Genomic DNA, 16,997 nt, shown 5'->3' on the forward strand with positions numbered 1-16,997 from the left:
TAAAAAATGTAATAAAGCACTGAGTATGTCTGGCTCAGAAACATTAGATATCATTGTTATTACTGTTTTTATTACTGACACTAGAGCACTGTAAAGGGGGAAGGCCTTAAAATAGCTTATTAGTGTGTATTTTCCTCACATGTCAAAGACTTAAAGAGAAGTTCAGTTTAAATAAACAATTATTTTTTAACAAAAGCAAAACTGAAACCTTCTGTTCTCAAAATCTGTTTTTAAAGGGTTAAAAAGGACAGTAGATTAATATTAAAACAGCTTTTTTATTTGTTAATGTCACATAAGAAATTTAAGCATGTTACACTATCTTAAAAAACACAACTAATGCATTTCAACAGAGAAGCCCCTCCCCCCAGCCCACCGCCCCATCCCCATTCCCGTCAGGAATTAAGAATCTAAGAGAAGTAACCATAAAACAAAGTTTTGTGGAATCCTTCATCCAGAGTGCTTACATGATGATTAGGTTAATATTGCCTTCTTACAAAATTTCTCTTTTCCATTAAAAAAAAAAATTTGTAACCTTGATTGCTTATTACAAAAAAATTCAGTACAAAAGTTCAATATATTGAAAAATGCGTTCCCCCTCCCTTAACAGCACCGTTATTTATAGCAGAAAATAATCAAGAGCAGATTGCTAGATGGAGCAATCTTCAAATTATTCCCAGACACACAGTGGTTTATTTACCCTCCCCTCCCGTTCTCATAAGAACTTTAAAAAAAAAAAAAAGAAAACACATACACACGTTTAAAAAAAAAAAGCCAAAAAATTTGAGAGACCCTTTCCAAACAGTACACAGTTAGTACAGTGTAATAATTCACATCTTGCAACAAAGTGTATGGATATGATTTCTTTTACAAAACTTTCAGTGTCAAAAAGGAAATTAAGGCCATCAGATTCGCAGCTTAAAAATTCACATAAAGGAAATATAAAAATATTCTGTGCTTCTGAGAAGGCTCTGCACTGTATATAGGTAAGGATTACCATACTTCTTTATGTTGAGGAAGACATTGACTTGAGAAGTTTACATAATTGCACAGCTTCTATTGGATGCTCTTGGGGCTCCCTAATGAGAAAAACAGAAGGAAAAAGTAGTACTAAGAAAATGGATCACAGTATTCTAAAATAAGACAAAATCTTAAAACTATGGGAATCCATATTACCTAATTCAAATGAACCCTTTATCACTTCTCACTTACACTTTTTAACCTTCTCTTAAGAACTTCTTTCCTAGAATACTCCCAACAAATCCCAAAACACTAATTCTCAACTCTGGTTGCACAGACGTTCAAAAAACAACAAAACAAAATAAAAAACTGATTGAGTCTCAGAACAATTAAATGAGAATTTCTCACTTAAGTGGGGAAGGGTAGCTATATATAACTTTAAAGTAATTCTAATATTCAGCTGAAAGTTGAAAATCACTTTGAAAAATGAACAAACGAGATTAGTGGACTCCATTTTGAACAACCACATCAGACGTAACATGCCTTGCAAGATCTTGAACTTCTGTATCTCAAAACATTTACATTGGATTTGTTCTCAAATGTGAAGTCAAAAAGGTTTCCCTATCCATTTCTTTATGACATACTAATTCCTCACAACCTCACAATATAACTTGTGACTCATCACTGATTAGACTGAAAAGGGTTTCTTAAAAAGGTCACCAAAAACCTTCTAGGCAATTCACAAGGCTTTGAATTCACCCTCCCATATGCAGTCAAAATAGCTGTTTTGCCCTTCTATTGTCCCTGTTTTGAATTTTGATATTATTTCCATGATCACACAAACTAAAAACCTTCTATGTCTTTGACTTTTTCTCTCACCTTTAAGTTTTGTCATAAGCCTTAATGTGTCACCATTTACATACCACCTCAGTGTCTCTGCCATCTCCTTTGCAGAATCACTACCTGATTCAGTTTGCCCAGTGATATTCTAAACTGTAGGTTTTAATTTCTCCTTTGCTCCAAACTATGCAGAAGTTACATGCCTGGACGTTCCAGACAATGTCAGTTTTATACCAATCTTTCAACTTCATTTCAACTTCCTTTCTCTCTCACACAAACCCCAAAATACAACTGAATGAACAGAAACACTTGGTGCACACATTTTAACACATTCTCTGCATGAATTAAAGATCACCATAAATCCTTTGCTGCTCCTCCCATAAGAGGTGGAGACTATTTACCTACGCCATGAATCTTTATGGTTTACTTTGAGAGAATGGTAGAAGGGAACTGTACCAGCTCAGGGCCTAGCTTTTCAGAGACCTGGTGTTCTCCACTTTCACCCTCTTAACCAGTTACCATACTGTCAAACAGCTTGGGCCAAACTACTACATCATGAGAAGCCATACAGAAAGGGTCCTAGATGATAGTCTAGCCCCAAACAAGCTTCCATCTGATTACAAATAGATGATTAACACTCATCTTCCATCACATAAAGAAGAATTACCAGCTGAGTCCAGTTAAACAACAGCAGAATGATGGAACGTAAGAAACCACTATTTTTAAGTCACTAAGTTTAGAGTGATGTTATTAAGTAGCAGCAGACAGTTCAAAAACACCCTCAGAACACCATCATCTGTCTTCTGTAACAATTTTCCATCTATTCTTCAAAATACCAAATAAGCACCATTTTTCAGAGTTTTTCTCAACTATACTTGTGGCAGTGACCTAGAGAGCCTTCTCCAGTATTTGATCTGCTAAAACTCATGTAGATAACTGAGCTGAATCTTTGAAACACTTCACAATGTTATTTTACTTCTAGTCATTATGATGTTGTGTTTGTTTTCTTAATAAAGCCAATTTGTTCTTAAATATTGCTCCAAGTATAGGAGAAGGCATCCATGTTAAAAAAAAAAAAAAAAAAAAAAAAAATCATTCTATCTCATATAACCCACTTGAAGTGGTTCCCAACCCTAGGGACTAAACAAATAAGAGAATGTTTGTTTAGAGTAGGACTGGGCTCATGAAACTATGCAAACCTAGACTATAAATCTAGAGACACAGAGATGAAGTCTTATCAGGGTAAGGGTAAGGACTCAGTTTAATGACCAGACTCGAACAGCCTGAGAATATAAACTAAAGGCTCATTCATTATTAATAATTCCAATTTAACTAATTAAAACCAAATCTGGAGTTTCTTTATTTCAAGGGCTCTCAAAAACCCTAGCACCAGCCAAAATCTATCTTGCAATTAGGTAATAATTAGAAACTTATTATTGCAGGAATTTTGTTCCACATTGTAGCTGAATATCACCTTTTTTTTTTCCAGTTTATATGCAAATGCTTGCTCTAATTTAGTGACCTCAACTTTTCAATCATAGAACCCAACAGTAACTAAGTTTCAGGGCATGCACACCAATCTGTTTATACTTATTTATAAGTAATATATATGCCCTACCATATGTATGTAGAAAACAAAACTGAAATTTGATAGAATGAGGAAGAAAATAAGTGTGCTAACATATACCAGTGGCCTAAAGCACCCCCCTTGAATATGTTTGGGAGGTATAATCCCCCACTTGTTAGACCACTATTCTGGTTTATCAATGGGGGAGGGCACCCACAAGAGACTTTCATGTAATTCTATTAATAAAAATTAAATGTAAAAGAATAATACCTGCTGGTGGAAAATTTCTTCCTCAACAACCACTCCGGTTGGCTCTTCCTCCTCCTCTTCCTCTTCGGGTATGGTTGTTTTAAAGACTGTACTTCTTTGCGCAACCTCCTAAAAACAAGAGAGTTTAATCACAAAGATGTAAGGGAGAGGGGCCTTTTTTTATTTTTATTTATTTTTTCTTAAAAACAGTTTTCCCATATCAAGGGTTAAAGGGTTATTAAAAAAAAAAAAAAAAAAAAAAAGCCATTCTCTCAGCAGCTTAGCTACTGAACTGGAATTTTTTCACACAATTAATAGCAGTTCTTAGAATATCAATTTTCCCTGCAGAGAACCTACTGGTGTCCAATTTGAAATACCTGCTGAGAAGTTCCCAATGCTTTTGATTCCACTCTGTTACTAAGAATTCTGTGTAAATGATTTGCCACACTCAATTCTTTATAAAACTCGACAAAAATTCAGCTTAAAGATCTTAGCTCAGAGCAAAGAGATGGTGCTAAATAAATGCTGAGTAAAATGAAGCTAGATGTCAACTGTTGTGATCTCAAGGACCATGGTGGCAAAAGGACCACCTGAGCAGTGAATGAAAAGGAAGCTCCTTTCATTCCTTCGGCAACTGGTTCCTCATGAAGGAAATGGAATCAAGATGGATTAGCACTAATTACTAATAATATACTAGTGAGGTCCCAATTTATTCTGCACAGAAATAGATCTCCTACCCTTCACTAGAGGGACAGAAGAAAGCAACTATTTCCACTCAAACACAGATCACTTTCCTGTAAAGAATGCTGACTTGGATAAATGCTACAGAGTTTTTGTTTAAGCACAAGGACAACCTGATGATCTGACAGCTAGTAAATGAGTGTGTCCTAGAGAGTGCTGCAGAGCATCTAATTTTATTCTGTACCCTGTCCTAAGGTCACTCAAGAAAGATAATGCCACAGCAGAAAGACAGTAAATTTACTTTCACAAAAACTCATCTGAAATTCAACAGACCATCTAGTTTGAAATCAAAGAGGAAGAAACTAAAAAGCTAGTGTTATGAGGTTTCAATTTGAAATGTCCAAGGATATATTTTATAAATAAAGTAAGATAGTAGGATAGGATTTTGATTGTTGTTGCAGGACTGAGGAAGATGGGTCACTTCCACGCTCTCAGCCAGAAACTTCAACTTCTGTGAAATCGGTCTCTTAATCAAATTAATAAAAAATGTGACTCCTTAGATCCACTATGATTTTTTTGTTTTGTTTGGTACTGAGAATTGAACTTAGGGGCACTTGACCACTGATCTACATCATCAGCCTTATTTTGTATTTTATTTAGAAACAGGATCTCACTGAGTTGCTTAGTGCCTCACCATTGCCAAGGCTGGCTTCGAACTTTTCCATCCTCCTGTCTCAGCCTCCTGAGCTGCTGGGATTATAGGTGCACTACCACACCTGGCCATTATTCTTTGGATGAAGATATCAACTAAGAGATGGCAGCATGTTAAACAGAAAAAAGGTTCTCAAAAAACTTGTAGAGTACCCAGCTTTACTCAACTCACCGACATTGAGAAAAAGAGGTAAGAAAATCCACTGTTGCAGACCTGCATGCTCAGCTCCTATATAAAGCACTGGTTCAAAAGGCTCTTGATGCAACTTAAGACTATTAACCCCAACAAGAAGCTTAGGAAACAGTAACCTGCTCGACATCATTAATTATGAATTATCTCAACACAACTACTTTTAATGTAAGCCTGCTGTTAAGTACTTTTCATTTTATAACATTTAAAAACCAATTAATCCAATGCAAAGCGCCTATATGGAATATGAGTGAGCTAAACAATCTCTAAAAATCTATATAATACTCAGTGTTTGCATTAGGAAGGGAAGTCTAAGCTTTGGTTAGCTGTATTGAAATGTCATCAGTAATACTGCTTCAAGACGCACTCCATGTCATGATAACTGCTACTGCACTTCAAGTATCCTACCATAAGTCTGTTTCTAACTTGGAACACCTTTCACACGGGAAAAAAATGGTAGAGATGGTGACTAGATTCCATGGTTCACAAAAGTCTATTCAATCTCCAAGTACCGCATAACAGTGCTTTTGGATCCGAGCAAATTATCACTCTTATCTATGTTTTGAGAGAGACGCGTATTTGCCAATTTCCAATGTTCAGGGGGAGCTACCAGCATAGGAGTAGCAGTTAATTCCAGCGGTGGCGTGGTGGCACATACCACAGCTGGGCAGAATTCCCACAAGTGTAAGGCAGGAAGTGAGCAAGGGCTTCAATGGAGAATAGAACACCTAGCACCCTCAAGTCTGTGAATTACTGAAGGCATTGGTACACTACCCCGTACCCTGAGAACCCATGAGGTATTTGGAGGTAAATTTCCCAGTTATACCCCAAAATCTCACTGTACTAAGAACTGTACTAAATTCTACAGTGAAAAAAAATCAGATGCCATTTCATTTTCAGTCTGAGATCAAGGGCACTCCTCATCTAGCAGAGGTGAATTCCTTATGCAGAGTAGTTTACAGTGAAGGTAGGATGGATGGGAAGATGGCCAGAACAGGACTTCTTACGTAAATGCCTCAGACTACCTTAACAAATGCTGTATTCACCTTGTTTCTCTGAACTGGAGTGATAACTGGATGCCTGTTACAAGCCAGACACAGCGTCACGATGGATCAGAACAGGCCCCACCTTCGCCATGCTTCCTCTAGTGAGCAAGGACAAATTGAAAAGCACTGTGGGGAGAGGTCTGCAGCTGGTGTTCTGCTGTGACTGGATCTGCTGAACACTCCCTCCTCCTTCACAGGTGTTTCTCTCTGTTCTCCCAATACCACACTCCCTGTTCTCCTCCTACTTCACTGGCTGTGCCTTCCACCTTTTTTTAGCTGTGACTTATTCCTAGAAATGTTGCTAATCTCTGGGACTAATTGTGGATTCTCTTCTCTTCTTTACTGACCTTTTTGTAGTTAGCCAGAATGGTAACTTTAGATAGCATCTGTGTGATGAGGACCCCCCAACACCTCTAGACAGCTTCACTCACATATCCCAACAACATCTCAAACTTGATGTGGCCAGAAGATGCCTCGCTCTCTTTTTTAATTTATTCTAATTAGTTATACGCGACAAGAGAATGCATTTTGACACATCATACATAAATGGACTGTAACTTCGCGTTCTTCTGGCTGTACACAATGTAGGATTACACCACAGAAATCACCTCTTGTTCTTTCTCCCGACCAAGTCCACTGTTTCTCAGTACTAGTTACTAGTGGTACTAGGACTATCTGGCTATCCAAACAAACTAGGGGTCAACTGAATTCCTGTCCTTTCACATCCCTCATCTATATAAATATTTTTTTCATTTTAGCAGTTTTTAATGTAAGTTGGATATAAGACTATTTTATTACTGCATCTTTCAATTGTTTCTTCCTTACACCTGCCCTTTGCCTTTCCTACTTGGTAAGATGAGTGCTTTCCATTCCAAGATCTGGTCTTATTTAGTCCAGCATTAGCCTGGTGATAACCACCTTACAGGGGCAGGTGCCCACATAGGCAATTATGCCATTTGCCTTTTCCCACTGCTACACCCATGTGTATGTGGGTGACTTCTTTCTTGCTGTAAACCTGGAACATTTTGTCAATCTGCTGATCTGTACAGTGTCCTCACACTACCCGAACTTCATCTTCCTTTTGGATGGGACATGACTGAACTTCTGTCTTAGCTCTCTGAGAAGAAGGGAAGACAATCTTTCTGCAAATGTGGGAGGGTGCACTGAAATGCTTTTTACAATTCTTACTTTGGTCAGAAGTCACAAACAGATTGAACCTCATTTTAGCTGCTGCTTTACCACTGATAGTTGCAAAAGGGAGTGTCCCTCACATTTAACCTCATCAGTGCATCCTATCAACTCTACTTCCAAATATCATTCAACTGGTTTACTTCTCTTATACCTAGAAAACCATCTCAGCTTAAAGTATTCTCGGTTGTTTTTGCCTTTGCCTACTTTTATTCCCCTAACAACTTGCACAACAGCAAATTTTCCTTCTTCACCTTGCTCGTCTTACCATGTCATTCTAAAAGCCCTCCAACAGCCTCCCACTAGCATTCAAAGTAAGATCTACATTTCTCATCAGAACCTACACAATCTGCCCCTGCTGACTGGCACTGCCTTCCCCATTAGTCTCTGACAGCCACGCTGGCAATCTTTCCTTCAAACTCTTTTCTGCTATCCCTTCTACTTGGGAATATTTTTTTCTGTTTGCACAATGGCTGGCTCTTTCTCATCTTTTAGGTTTACACTATGTAAAGCAGATCTACTTCTTTAAGACAGTCTTTTTAGTGCATTTTTTAGAAATATTCATCACTTTATCTTATTTGCTGGTTTATCTCACTCACTCTAGAATGGAAGCTCCATGATGGGAGAAAACATGACTGGCTTCTTTTTTGCTATATTCTTAGAACAGGGGAGCTAGCAGATGCTCGGGATTTTCCAAATAAATGAGTAAGCTTGGGCTTACAAATACGGTCAATATTCTCCTATAAATCCCTTTTCAATATCACTCAGTCTGAAGAGTGTACTGGTCCCATTGTAAAACAAGAACCAGCAGAGCCTGTCAACCTAAAGGCAGGATGAAAGTCAGAACCTGTTTAAGTGTCAGAACAAGGCACTGAGGCTAGGACTTCCTCACAAGCCAGCTTAGGGCTCTGAAGGCAAACAGAGAGCAATGAAGCAGCAGCGCTGCAACTAGGAGGAAAATGAGAGGCACAAACCACCTGAACTCATGCTACAAGCCCCATGAACATGTTTATGGCAAGTGCAACAAAGGAAGGACTCCTGAATTCTAAACAAAGGCCCACTGACATTTTGTACAGCACCCAAATAAGGCAGCTAGGTAGACAGGGATGAAGCCATTCTTTACCAGTTCCAAAGCAGCTTTAGCTGCTTAATTACAAAGATGCATGTGTATGTGTGTGTGTGCACACATGGCAGTGTGGGGAGGTAAGGTTCTTTAACAAGAATTTTCTAGGACTGACATGCTGAAAGCATGACGACATGTACACTCCTCAATCTTCAAACTATTTCATGAGCACCCTGAGAGCTACTAAAAAGGTTAATAACATAAGCACTAATGAGATGAGCGTACCTTGCCAGATACTATTTCAAGCATTTTCAAAGGATTATCTCATTCATATTAATATCTCATTTACACAGTCACATTAATTATCTACTTAAAAGTGGGAAAAATCAGAAGTAAGGTAACTTGCTCTGGCTCACAAAGCCAATTTGCAGTGGAGACCAACAAAAAGGGGACACAAACAACTGGAGCCTGTGGTAATCACTAATACTCTACGATGCACTCATTTTATTCCCAAAATTTGTAGTTCTGATTTACTCAGTCTGATTTACTTAGCAGCCTTGGTCTCATTTAAGCAACAGTAACTTCATTTTGCAATTTGACTTCTGAGAAGAAATCATAGTAAGACGAACTTGCAGGAGAAATCAACATTGCAGCAGTATAAACCATACCTCTCCCTGAGAATTTTTCAATATAACCTTCACATCTTCACCAGTGCCCCAAGAATTCTGGTTCTTCCAGATGAGGTCAGTGGGAGGACTGGCCGTGACACCAGCATTTGCAGCCCAAATCTGGAAAAGAAAATACATTAGCATATGCAGAAGCCAGATCTCCCACATGCCAATGACAGCAACAAACTCCTACTTCTAAAAGTCTGAGAACTCTGCCCAGCTTCCAAGTTGCTGTGTCAACTAGTCGTGTATCCAGAACTGCAGAGCTTCTGAAGACCTCAGCTCCCATGATAAATGAACTTGTTGATACACTGGTTCCTGAAGTGAAGCTGCCAAGATTCACATCCTAGTTACTATACGCACCACAAAATCCATAAAATGGGGCATAACTGGTACCTATAATAGGTGAGATTGTTGTGAAGAGGAAGTGATTAATCCATAAAAAGGGGCTGGCTCACTCAATAACAACAGCCTTAGCATCCTATTATTCCACAGTTCATGGGCCATCCTTTTACTGAAAGTCTTCTGACCCCCTCCTATAGTGTCCTCCAGTTGTCAACAGTAGGAATTAAAAGACCTTCTGGAGCAGACAGCTTATCTACAATACTCTTATGAAGACTGATATATATTCAAACAGAAATAGTACAAAAATACTCAGACTATCTGAGGATTGAATTCCAAAAAGAATGCAAAAAAATGGGAAAACGATTGTTATTGAAATAGACCAAAGAAAGAAAATAATTATATTTCCCTTCTCATCAGCATGGAAATTCTTCCTTCTTTTTTTTTTTTTTTCCAAGTATTTGTTGGCAGAAGAGAATATGTAGAGTGGAGAAAACTTGGCAGTCAGAAAACCTAGGCTTGGATACCAGACAAATCACTACATCTCAATCAGTCCCAATGTCCTCTGCCACAGGGATATGACCAGCCCTGATCTTTTATAAACATCATATGAAAATGGATAGAAAAAAATCTGAAATCTATAAATTGTCATATAATATAAAAGACTTTATGATTACAAAAGGGAAGTTGGAGATGGCAGAGGGAGGAATATTTAATTATGGGGAGAAAAATCTGTGAATTACTAATTAGGAAAAAGTCTTTACCTTTTAAGTACTCATTTGAAACATCCAGAGCATTCATCAGCTTTACAAATAGAAAGGGGCATTTACTGGGATGAAAAAACTGGATTAGAGTCATCTTTCAGATTACACGGATGTGTTTTCCTAATTTCTTACAATACTTTTCACTAATGTATATGGAATTACATAGTTGCTTTAGTGTTAATAATGATGATAAGAGTCAAAACCTCAGTGACCTTCTAATAATAACCTAAGACTAACATGTCCTAGAGCAATATGGCAGCCACACATGGGTTTCCACGTACATGAAAGGTGGCTAGACAAACTGAGATGTGCTGTAAGGATAAAATATGTACCAGATTTCAAAAATGTAGCTAGAAAAAAGAATGGAACATACCTGACCAGTAATTTTTATATGTATTCATTACACACTGAAATGAGAGTATTTTAGAAATACTGGGTTAAATAAAATTCCTAAAATTAATTTACTTTTAAAAATATGGCTATAAGAAAATTTAAAATTATACATAGGTTCCTCAGGTTTCTGTTCTAAAGTTTTAAACTGATCTTTGTTTTGCCTTGTACAACTTTATAAAAACATCACCCCTGTGACCCCCAAAGCTTCTTATCCATTTAATGGGAGCTACTGGGGAAAAAAATGTAATACATTATTTGATATGACAAATGAGCCCTCCACTAGACCTATAAGATCTACCTAGTTTTAGTCCATCAGATAGTACACCCAGTGGAAAAACAGATGACTGGCATAATGGCTTCATATTATTTTAGAGAGAAAGAGAACATTCAAAATCTGAATTAAACTGTTGGATTCTTTTCACCACATTATGTAGCTTTCCTAAGATATATAATACAACTGAGCAAATTTCTCTCAACATAATAATTACTAAAGAGAAGATCATGTAGTTAGAATATTTGTTCTCAATTTTACTCTTTATTACAAAATTAGCACCTGATATTTTCACAAAGTGGCATCAAGCTTTCCAAATACTTGTGAGTTTTAACCTGTATTTTGAGCTTTGACCTAGATAGAACATTAAGGTTTGCATCAATCAAAATTATAAAATGTTGTTTAAAAAAATGTTTAAAATATTTTAAGAGGACTCCATAAAAAAAAGGACACTCACCTCTATCTACACTCTTTAGGGATGAAAATAGTACCTCTTTGGTTGCTATATCAAAGTTAGTATATTTATTGTTTGTTAAATCTACTTACTAAGTCAAAGGAAAGGACACTTATGTTCATTCAAAAGATGCACACTTCTCAAAAAAATGAGCTAATAGTATTTAAGCAACTATTAAAGATGTAGTGTATTAGGACAAACCAGTAGACGGTCACTTAGAAGTCAAAATAATCAGAATACCAATTAGCCCATCTCTCTAAATCTAGAAACTTTGATACTATGCAAAAACCATACTGTGTTAAAATATGATATTTGAAAACAAAATGACAAAAGTGATTCTTTACAAGAGTGTGTAACACAGGACTTCGGTTTAAAATACAGGCCCATACCTCAACCCCAAGAAAAGCTGAGGGTGAGGTGGGGTATGGACACCAAAACACTACTCAAATGACTCTGAACCTTGCCCAACCAAGGTGGCTTAGGTGATTACAGTTTTAAGCAATATTAACTTCCTAACCATTTGTGCCAAACAGTAGCTCCTAAATTACATAAGGCTACATAAGGAGAGATAGCTATTTTGTATCTACTGGAAGAGACAAGAGAAAAGAATTCAAACTCTCAGTAAGATAGAATTTTAAAAATCTTTAATAGCACTTGTAAGGCCTTGATAATGTCAAAGATGTTTTAATACTCATTTCTAAAACACTTCTCTTTAGGCCAAAAATTTTTTGAATTACTTTTTCTATTACTTAAGACAATGAAGTTAACTAAATGATGACTAAATTCACTTACTGTAACAGTCTGGCCTGCCTTTAGCACATATCTTGAGGTATATTTGTAACTGACTGATGTGTCTCCAATTTTCCTGATCATTTCCCAGCCTCCCATTGGTTGATCCTATTCACAGTAGAAAACATAACAAGGTTATTTCAAATGTACAGAAAGTTACAGAATAATCTAATACACAAATTCACAGGTTTTAAAAATAAGACAGCTCTATGGCTGTCTTCCCACAATTCATATCTTCCTATTACAAAAAGAAAACATGATTTTTGTCATTCAACAAAATAGTAACTACAAAGATGATACAGTTAACTATTAAGGTTTTAAAGAGGACAAACTGGAAGAGTGTGAACCAAACCAATTAAATGGTCATATTCACTGCTAGATCAGGTAGGTCTTTTAAATTTAATTTAACCATAATAACCACAATTATAAATATCTAATATTTGATGATTTTACATTTTTTAAAAATAACGACAGCTTAGAAACAGAAGAAAGAAAATCTTTTTTCTTTTTCATCTATGCCACTTCACTCAGTTAGCTATTTTACCTTAAAACTCAAAACCAGGCTATGATGAAATGAGCCAGACCTAAGTGACAGCTATAATAAAGCTCCCCACTGCCCAGTGCTGCCTGACAAACTAGGAAAGGTACAGAAGCATGTGTATCCACCTCCAACTCAACAGTGAGAATAAACCAGCTTGATGGTCACTTCCCAAACAGCTCCAGACCTGGCTACTATGCCTTGTGAAGAACAGTAGTATGACTTCTATAAAGCAACAGACGCACAGCTGGGCGTGGTAACACGCCTATAATCCCAGTGGCTAAGGAGGCTGAGGTAGGAGGATCGCAAGTTCAAAGTCAGCCTCAGCAAAAGTGAGGCACTAAGCGACTCCGTGAGACTCTGTCTCTTAAATACAAAATAGGGCTGGGAATGTGGCTCAGTGGCTGAGTGCCCCTGAGTTCAATCCCAAGTACCCCTGTCCCCGTCCACAAAAAAAAAATAATAGAAGCAACTCTGCTCTTAGCTTTTAAAGTTGTGATCAAGAAGCCTTAGAGCCTATCTCCTTAGTACTGGAACTGCAAGCGTTCTTCTACTTATTAAAATTATTTACTCGTCTATGTACATGCAGGGCAGTTTTAATATTTCTGCTGAGAAAAAGTGATTTTCACAAAGACTTTTGGAATACCCCGAACATATGCTTCAGGTAGTGGCATTCATCCCACTGCATCCCCAGACCTTAACTTCCTCCAGCATAAGCTCGCACCTTCACAGCCCAAGCCAGGGACTACTGAATTCCTCAAGCCCCGGCTCTAAACTTCAGAAGTCCCTGCTATGAATATTTTATGTTCACTATTAAACAAAACTTTAGGGCTTCATACTATTTTTGATATAAATTAAATCAATGTTCATTCATTTATTTATTTAGAGAGAAAAATACTCCTTTTTGAGTCTAGGCTCCTACTTCCTTCTTTCAAAAAGTTTTCATTAATACTGTGAAAGGATATCTACCACTTTCACCTCAATTCCTCCTACTTTTTCACAAATCTGGCTAGGGCAAAGTAATAATTCATCCTTGGGAAGGCCACTGTGACAAAATGGTCAAGTGTGAAAAAAGTCCTGGCTCTATAAAGGGTTAATGAAGAAAAGCTTGAAACCACAAAAGGAACTGGAACCACCTATTTCTCAGTCTCCCATTTTAGTTTTTATTTTATTTCATGAACTTAAGTAAAAAAGAGGGAAACCCTTATTCCACGAAGATTTACTGAATCCAAATAACAGATGAAGAGCTGTTACAATTGCACAACAGCCCACCAGTCTGCAAAGATTTGCTAGGGAGAAAAAAAAAAAAACAAACAAGAAAGGAGGGTCTATTCTTTAACCTGTTCAGAAGTATTCTTCAACCGAATAAATTTCCCATCAACATCTATCTCTTCAATGCACACATTCCCAGTGGCTGAAGCGGAATGAGAGATGCTGACACTACTGCTGGCCTCTGATTCTTCCACATCAACTCTCTTCCGCTTTCCTCTAGTTGTGCGCACACTGCGACTTGAGGATGCGCGGGACACTGTAACACGGGAAGAAGGGCTTGGAGAGAGTTTCAATCTAAAAGGAAAAAATAATATTCCCTTTATGAAATATAAGCACCCTGGTTTCTTACCTAAAAATTTTAAAAGGACAATTAATATCTAGTAAATGCATTCCTAAAGTAAAATATTACTGACAATCTGTGAGACAAAGCTGATATAAATATCTTAACTAAAAGAACATTTATTTATGCCAGGATGCCCAATTTTTTTTTTTTTAAAGGAGTAGTAATTTCAATGTTCTTTTTTTCTTTTCATACCTGTATTCTTATGTAGTTGTAATTTATATAATATTAAATTGACTGGCTTTTTAACCTACATTGGCCACTTTGTCCTTGAAACTCTTCTGAGAATAGGTATTAGAAGGATTTACCTACTAACCAGATCTGAAATGTAAGTACAAACTTTCTTTCAGCAAATATGGTATTCTACAACATATTAAATTATCAAAATATTTAAAATCTCAAAGGAAAGCATCCATCCTAAAACCATCGAACATTTAAAGTAACAATAATAAGCCAAGACTGCTTGACCAACATGTTCCATTGCCAAAGCAGAAATATGATCTATTGCTACCTTTTATATCTAGATGTTAAAAAAAGAAAAAAGAAAAAAAACTATGTTGCCTTATTTCTTTTTAATCCTTATTTTACTTTCCTTAAGTAAAAAGAATGGGAGCAGAAAACAGACTTTAAGGCAGGGTGACCTTTGAATTCCTTACCGCTCTTCTTCTCCTTCTAGGAGTTTCCTATAAGCACTGATTTCCATGTCCAGGGCGAGTTTAACATCAAGAAGTTGTTCATAATCATTCAGCTGTTGCTGCATCTGATCCCTTATTTCCGCCATCTCTCTCTCTTTGTCAGATAGCATGCGGCGAGAGTTGTCTCTTTCTTTAGCAAGCAAGTCCTCCAACTCTTGAATCCGTTCCAAACATGCTCTAGACTTCAGATTCAAAGAAACACATTTACTTTCTAGGAACATTCCAATGTTAGCACAACGCAGTTATTTTAAAACATTTCCTGGACTTTGAAAACAGCCCTATGGAATCTCAAACTCATCAGAATTTAAGATTTTGATTTTTAGAAATTAAAAACCAAAATTCCTAAAATATAAAACAGATCTCAGGAGAGTTTTGGCTAATGAAAGACTGAAAAAAAGAAATACTCCTCAAATAAAAGTTTGTAAATGTATATATAATTTCTCTGAATTTGACCAAACAAAAATTTAAGCTGTAATTATAGTTAAAATCAAGTCTGGCTTCCCTACAAGCCCTTTTTCAAAAGTATAAATTATTTAAAGACTAAAAAGATAGAAAAATTCATTCACCTAAAGATGATTGAAAGTATGTTTTGGATAATTGCTGAGGAATATTTAGAAACCAAAGAAAAGGGGTATGGATGATTACATAGAAGGCACTATATATTGTCTCCTTAGAATTGCCATGGTTTCTCATGCTTGATTACAGAGAACATATGATAAAGGGTAATTTGCAAAATATTACTGTAAATACAGAAGCTTTACATTTGGCATAAAAATGAAAAAAAACACACATCCTATGCCAGTTAAGTTCATCTTACAAACCTTAACTGGGTAATTATTCTCCTGCATTTCTCCATGACAGAATTCATCTCAGTAGCCTCAGCAAATGACAAGGTAATCAACTCGAAAAGACTGATGGGAAGCTCAAGCCCTCAGAATCAGAACTGGTTGCACCAGGAGGAAAGAAAGGGCACCTACTATATAAAAATTGTATCTGGAAAGCTAGAGACAAAGGAAACCACACACTATAATAAATACTGTACTCCTGGTGGCAAATTCATTCCTTATGAAGGTACAGATGAAAAATTTGTAACTGTTTTAGACATACAGTGGAACTCAACAAATAAGCAAATAGATGGCAGAAACCAGGTTTTTCACTCTGAGAGAAAAGTTACAGATAAGTGGAAAAAGAAGCCAAAAATGAACCCTGTGATATTAGATTCAAATCAGACATCTGTAAGAACACATGTTCAGCTTAACACATATATTAGACAAATAAAAACAATTACAGATATATGTGTGAATACATGGGTTAGCAGACATACATGTATTACCCAGTTCTGTCGATGAGAGGACCAAGAAGCAATAACATTCCAGTACTGATGAGCATACTCAGATCTTAATTTCTACATAACATTCCCAATAAAAAGAGCCAGGGCTCTTTGGAGAGATGGATAACTAACTCTAGGGCAGAGCAAATACACAATGACCCTCGAATATCTTATAGTACCCAACAGTGAGGAAGTATTCAAAAAGGATGGTACACGGTATTGAACCTGTCAGTATTTCCATATGTGAAACAATCTAAACCAATGAAATAAAATAGCATTGAATTAAAACCCAAGATACAAAATAAATGCCCGTTAAGTCTATGCTGATAAAAATAAACATAATAAAAGGGGGAAGATAAGTCTTTAGAGTTCCACCAGGATGTGCAGCTTAATTCCTGCCCTTCACTCTTGAGGGTGGGCTGAACTTAGTCACTTGCTTCCCACGAAGAGTATGAAATGGAAATAATACTAACTCTTTTGACAGTGGAGAAACATGTACTACAGGTTACACTACTGTAACCACACATCATCAGTGATTTTCATGTAGTCCCTGATATGGTGTGACAAGACAGCAAGCACTTAAAACCCATAACCTGGTTCTAATGTGAAAAACACCAGAAAAACCCAGACTGAAGAATAGTCTATGGGA

General features: G+C 36.8%; 1 protein-coding gene across 1 annotated transcript in view; it reads right to left on the bottom strand.

Annotated features, from left to right (window-relative positions):
• Positions 1 to 297: 297 nt before the first annotated feature.
• Lmnb1 (lamin B1) overlaps positions 298 to 16,997 on the bottom strand; it is a 50,161-nt gene continuing 33,461 nt past the window's right edge. Inside the window, exons 7-12 of the mRNA XM_047556710.1 lie at positions 14,980 to 15,200; positions 14,052 to 14,277; positions 12,177 to 12,281; positions 9,161 to 9,280; positions 3,635 to 3,742; positions 298 to 1,076 (exon numbers count right to left, since the gene is read on the bottom strand). Of these exons, the coding sequence (XP_047412666.1) occupies positions 1,035 to 1,076; positions 3,635 to 3,742; positions 9,161 to 9,280; positions 12,177 to 12,281; positions 14,052 to 14,277; positions 14,980 to 15,200 (822 nt within the window). The 3' untranslated portion in view covers positions 298 to 1,034. The remainder of the gene's footprint in view (positions 1,077 to 3,634; positions 3,743 to 9,160; positions 9,281 to 12,176; positions 12,282 to 14,051; positions 14,278 to 14,979; positions 15,201 to 16,997) is intronic.

The sequence above is a fragment of the Sciurus carolinensis genome, chromosome 6 (genome assembly GCF_902686445.1).
Source record: "Sciurus carolinensis chromosome 6, mSciCar1.2, whole genome shotgun sequence".
NCBI lineage: Eukaryota > Metazoa > Chordata > Mammalia > Rodentia > Sciuridae > Sciurus > Sciurus carolinensis.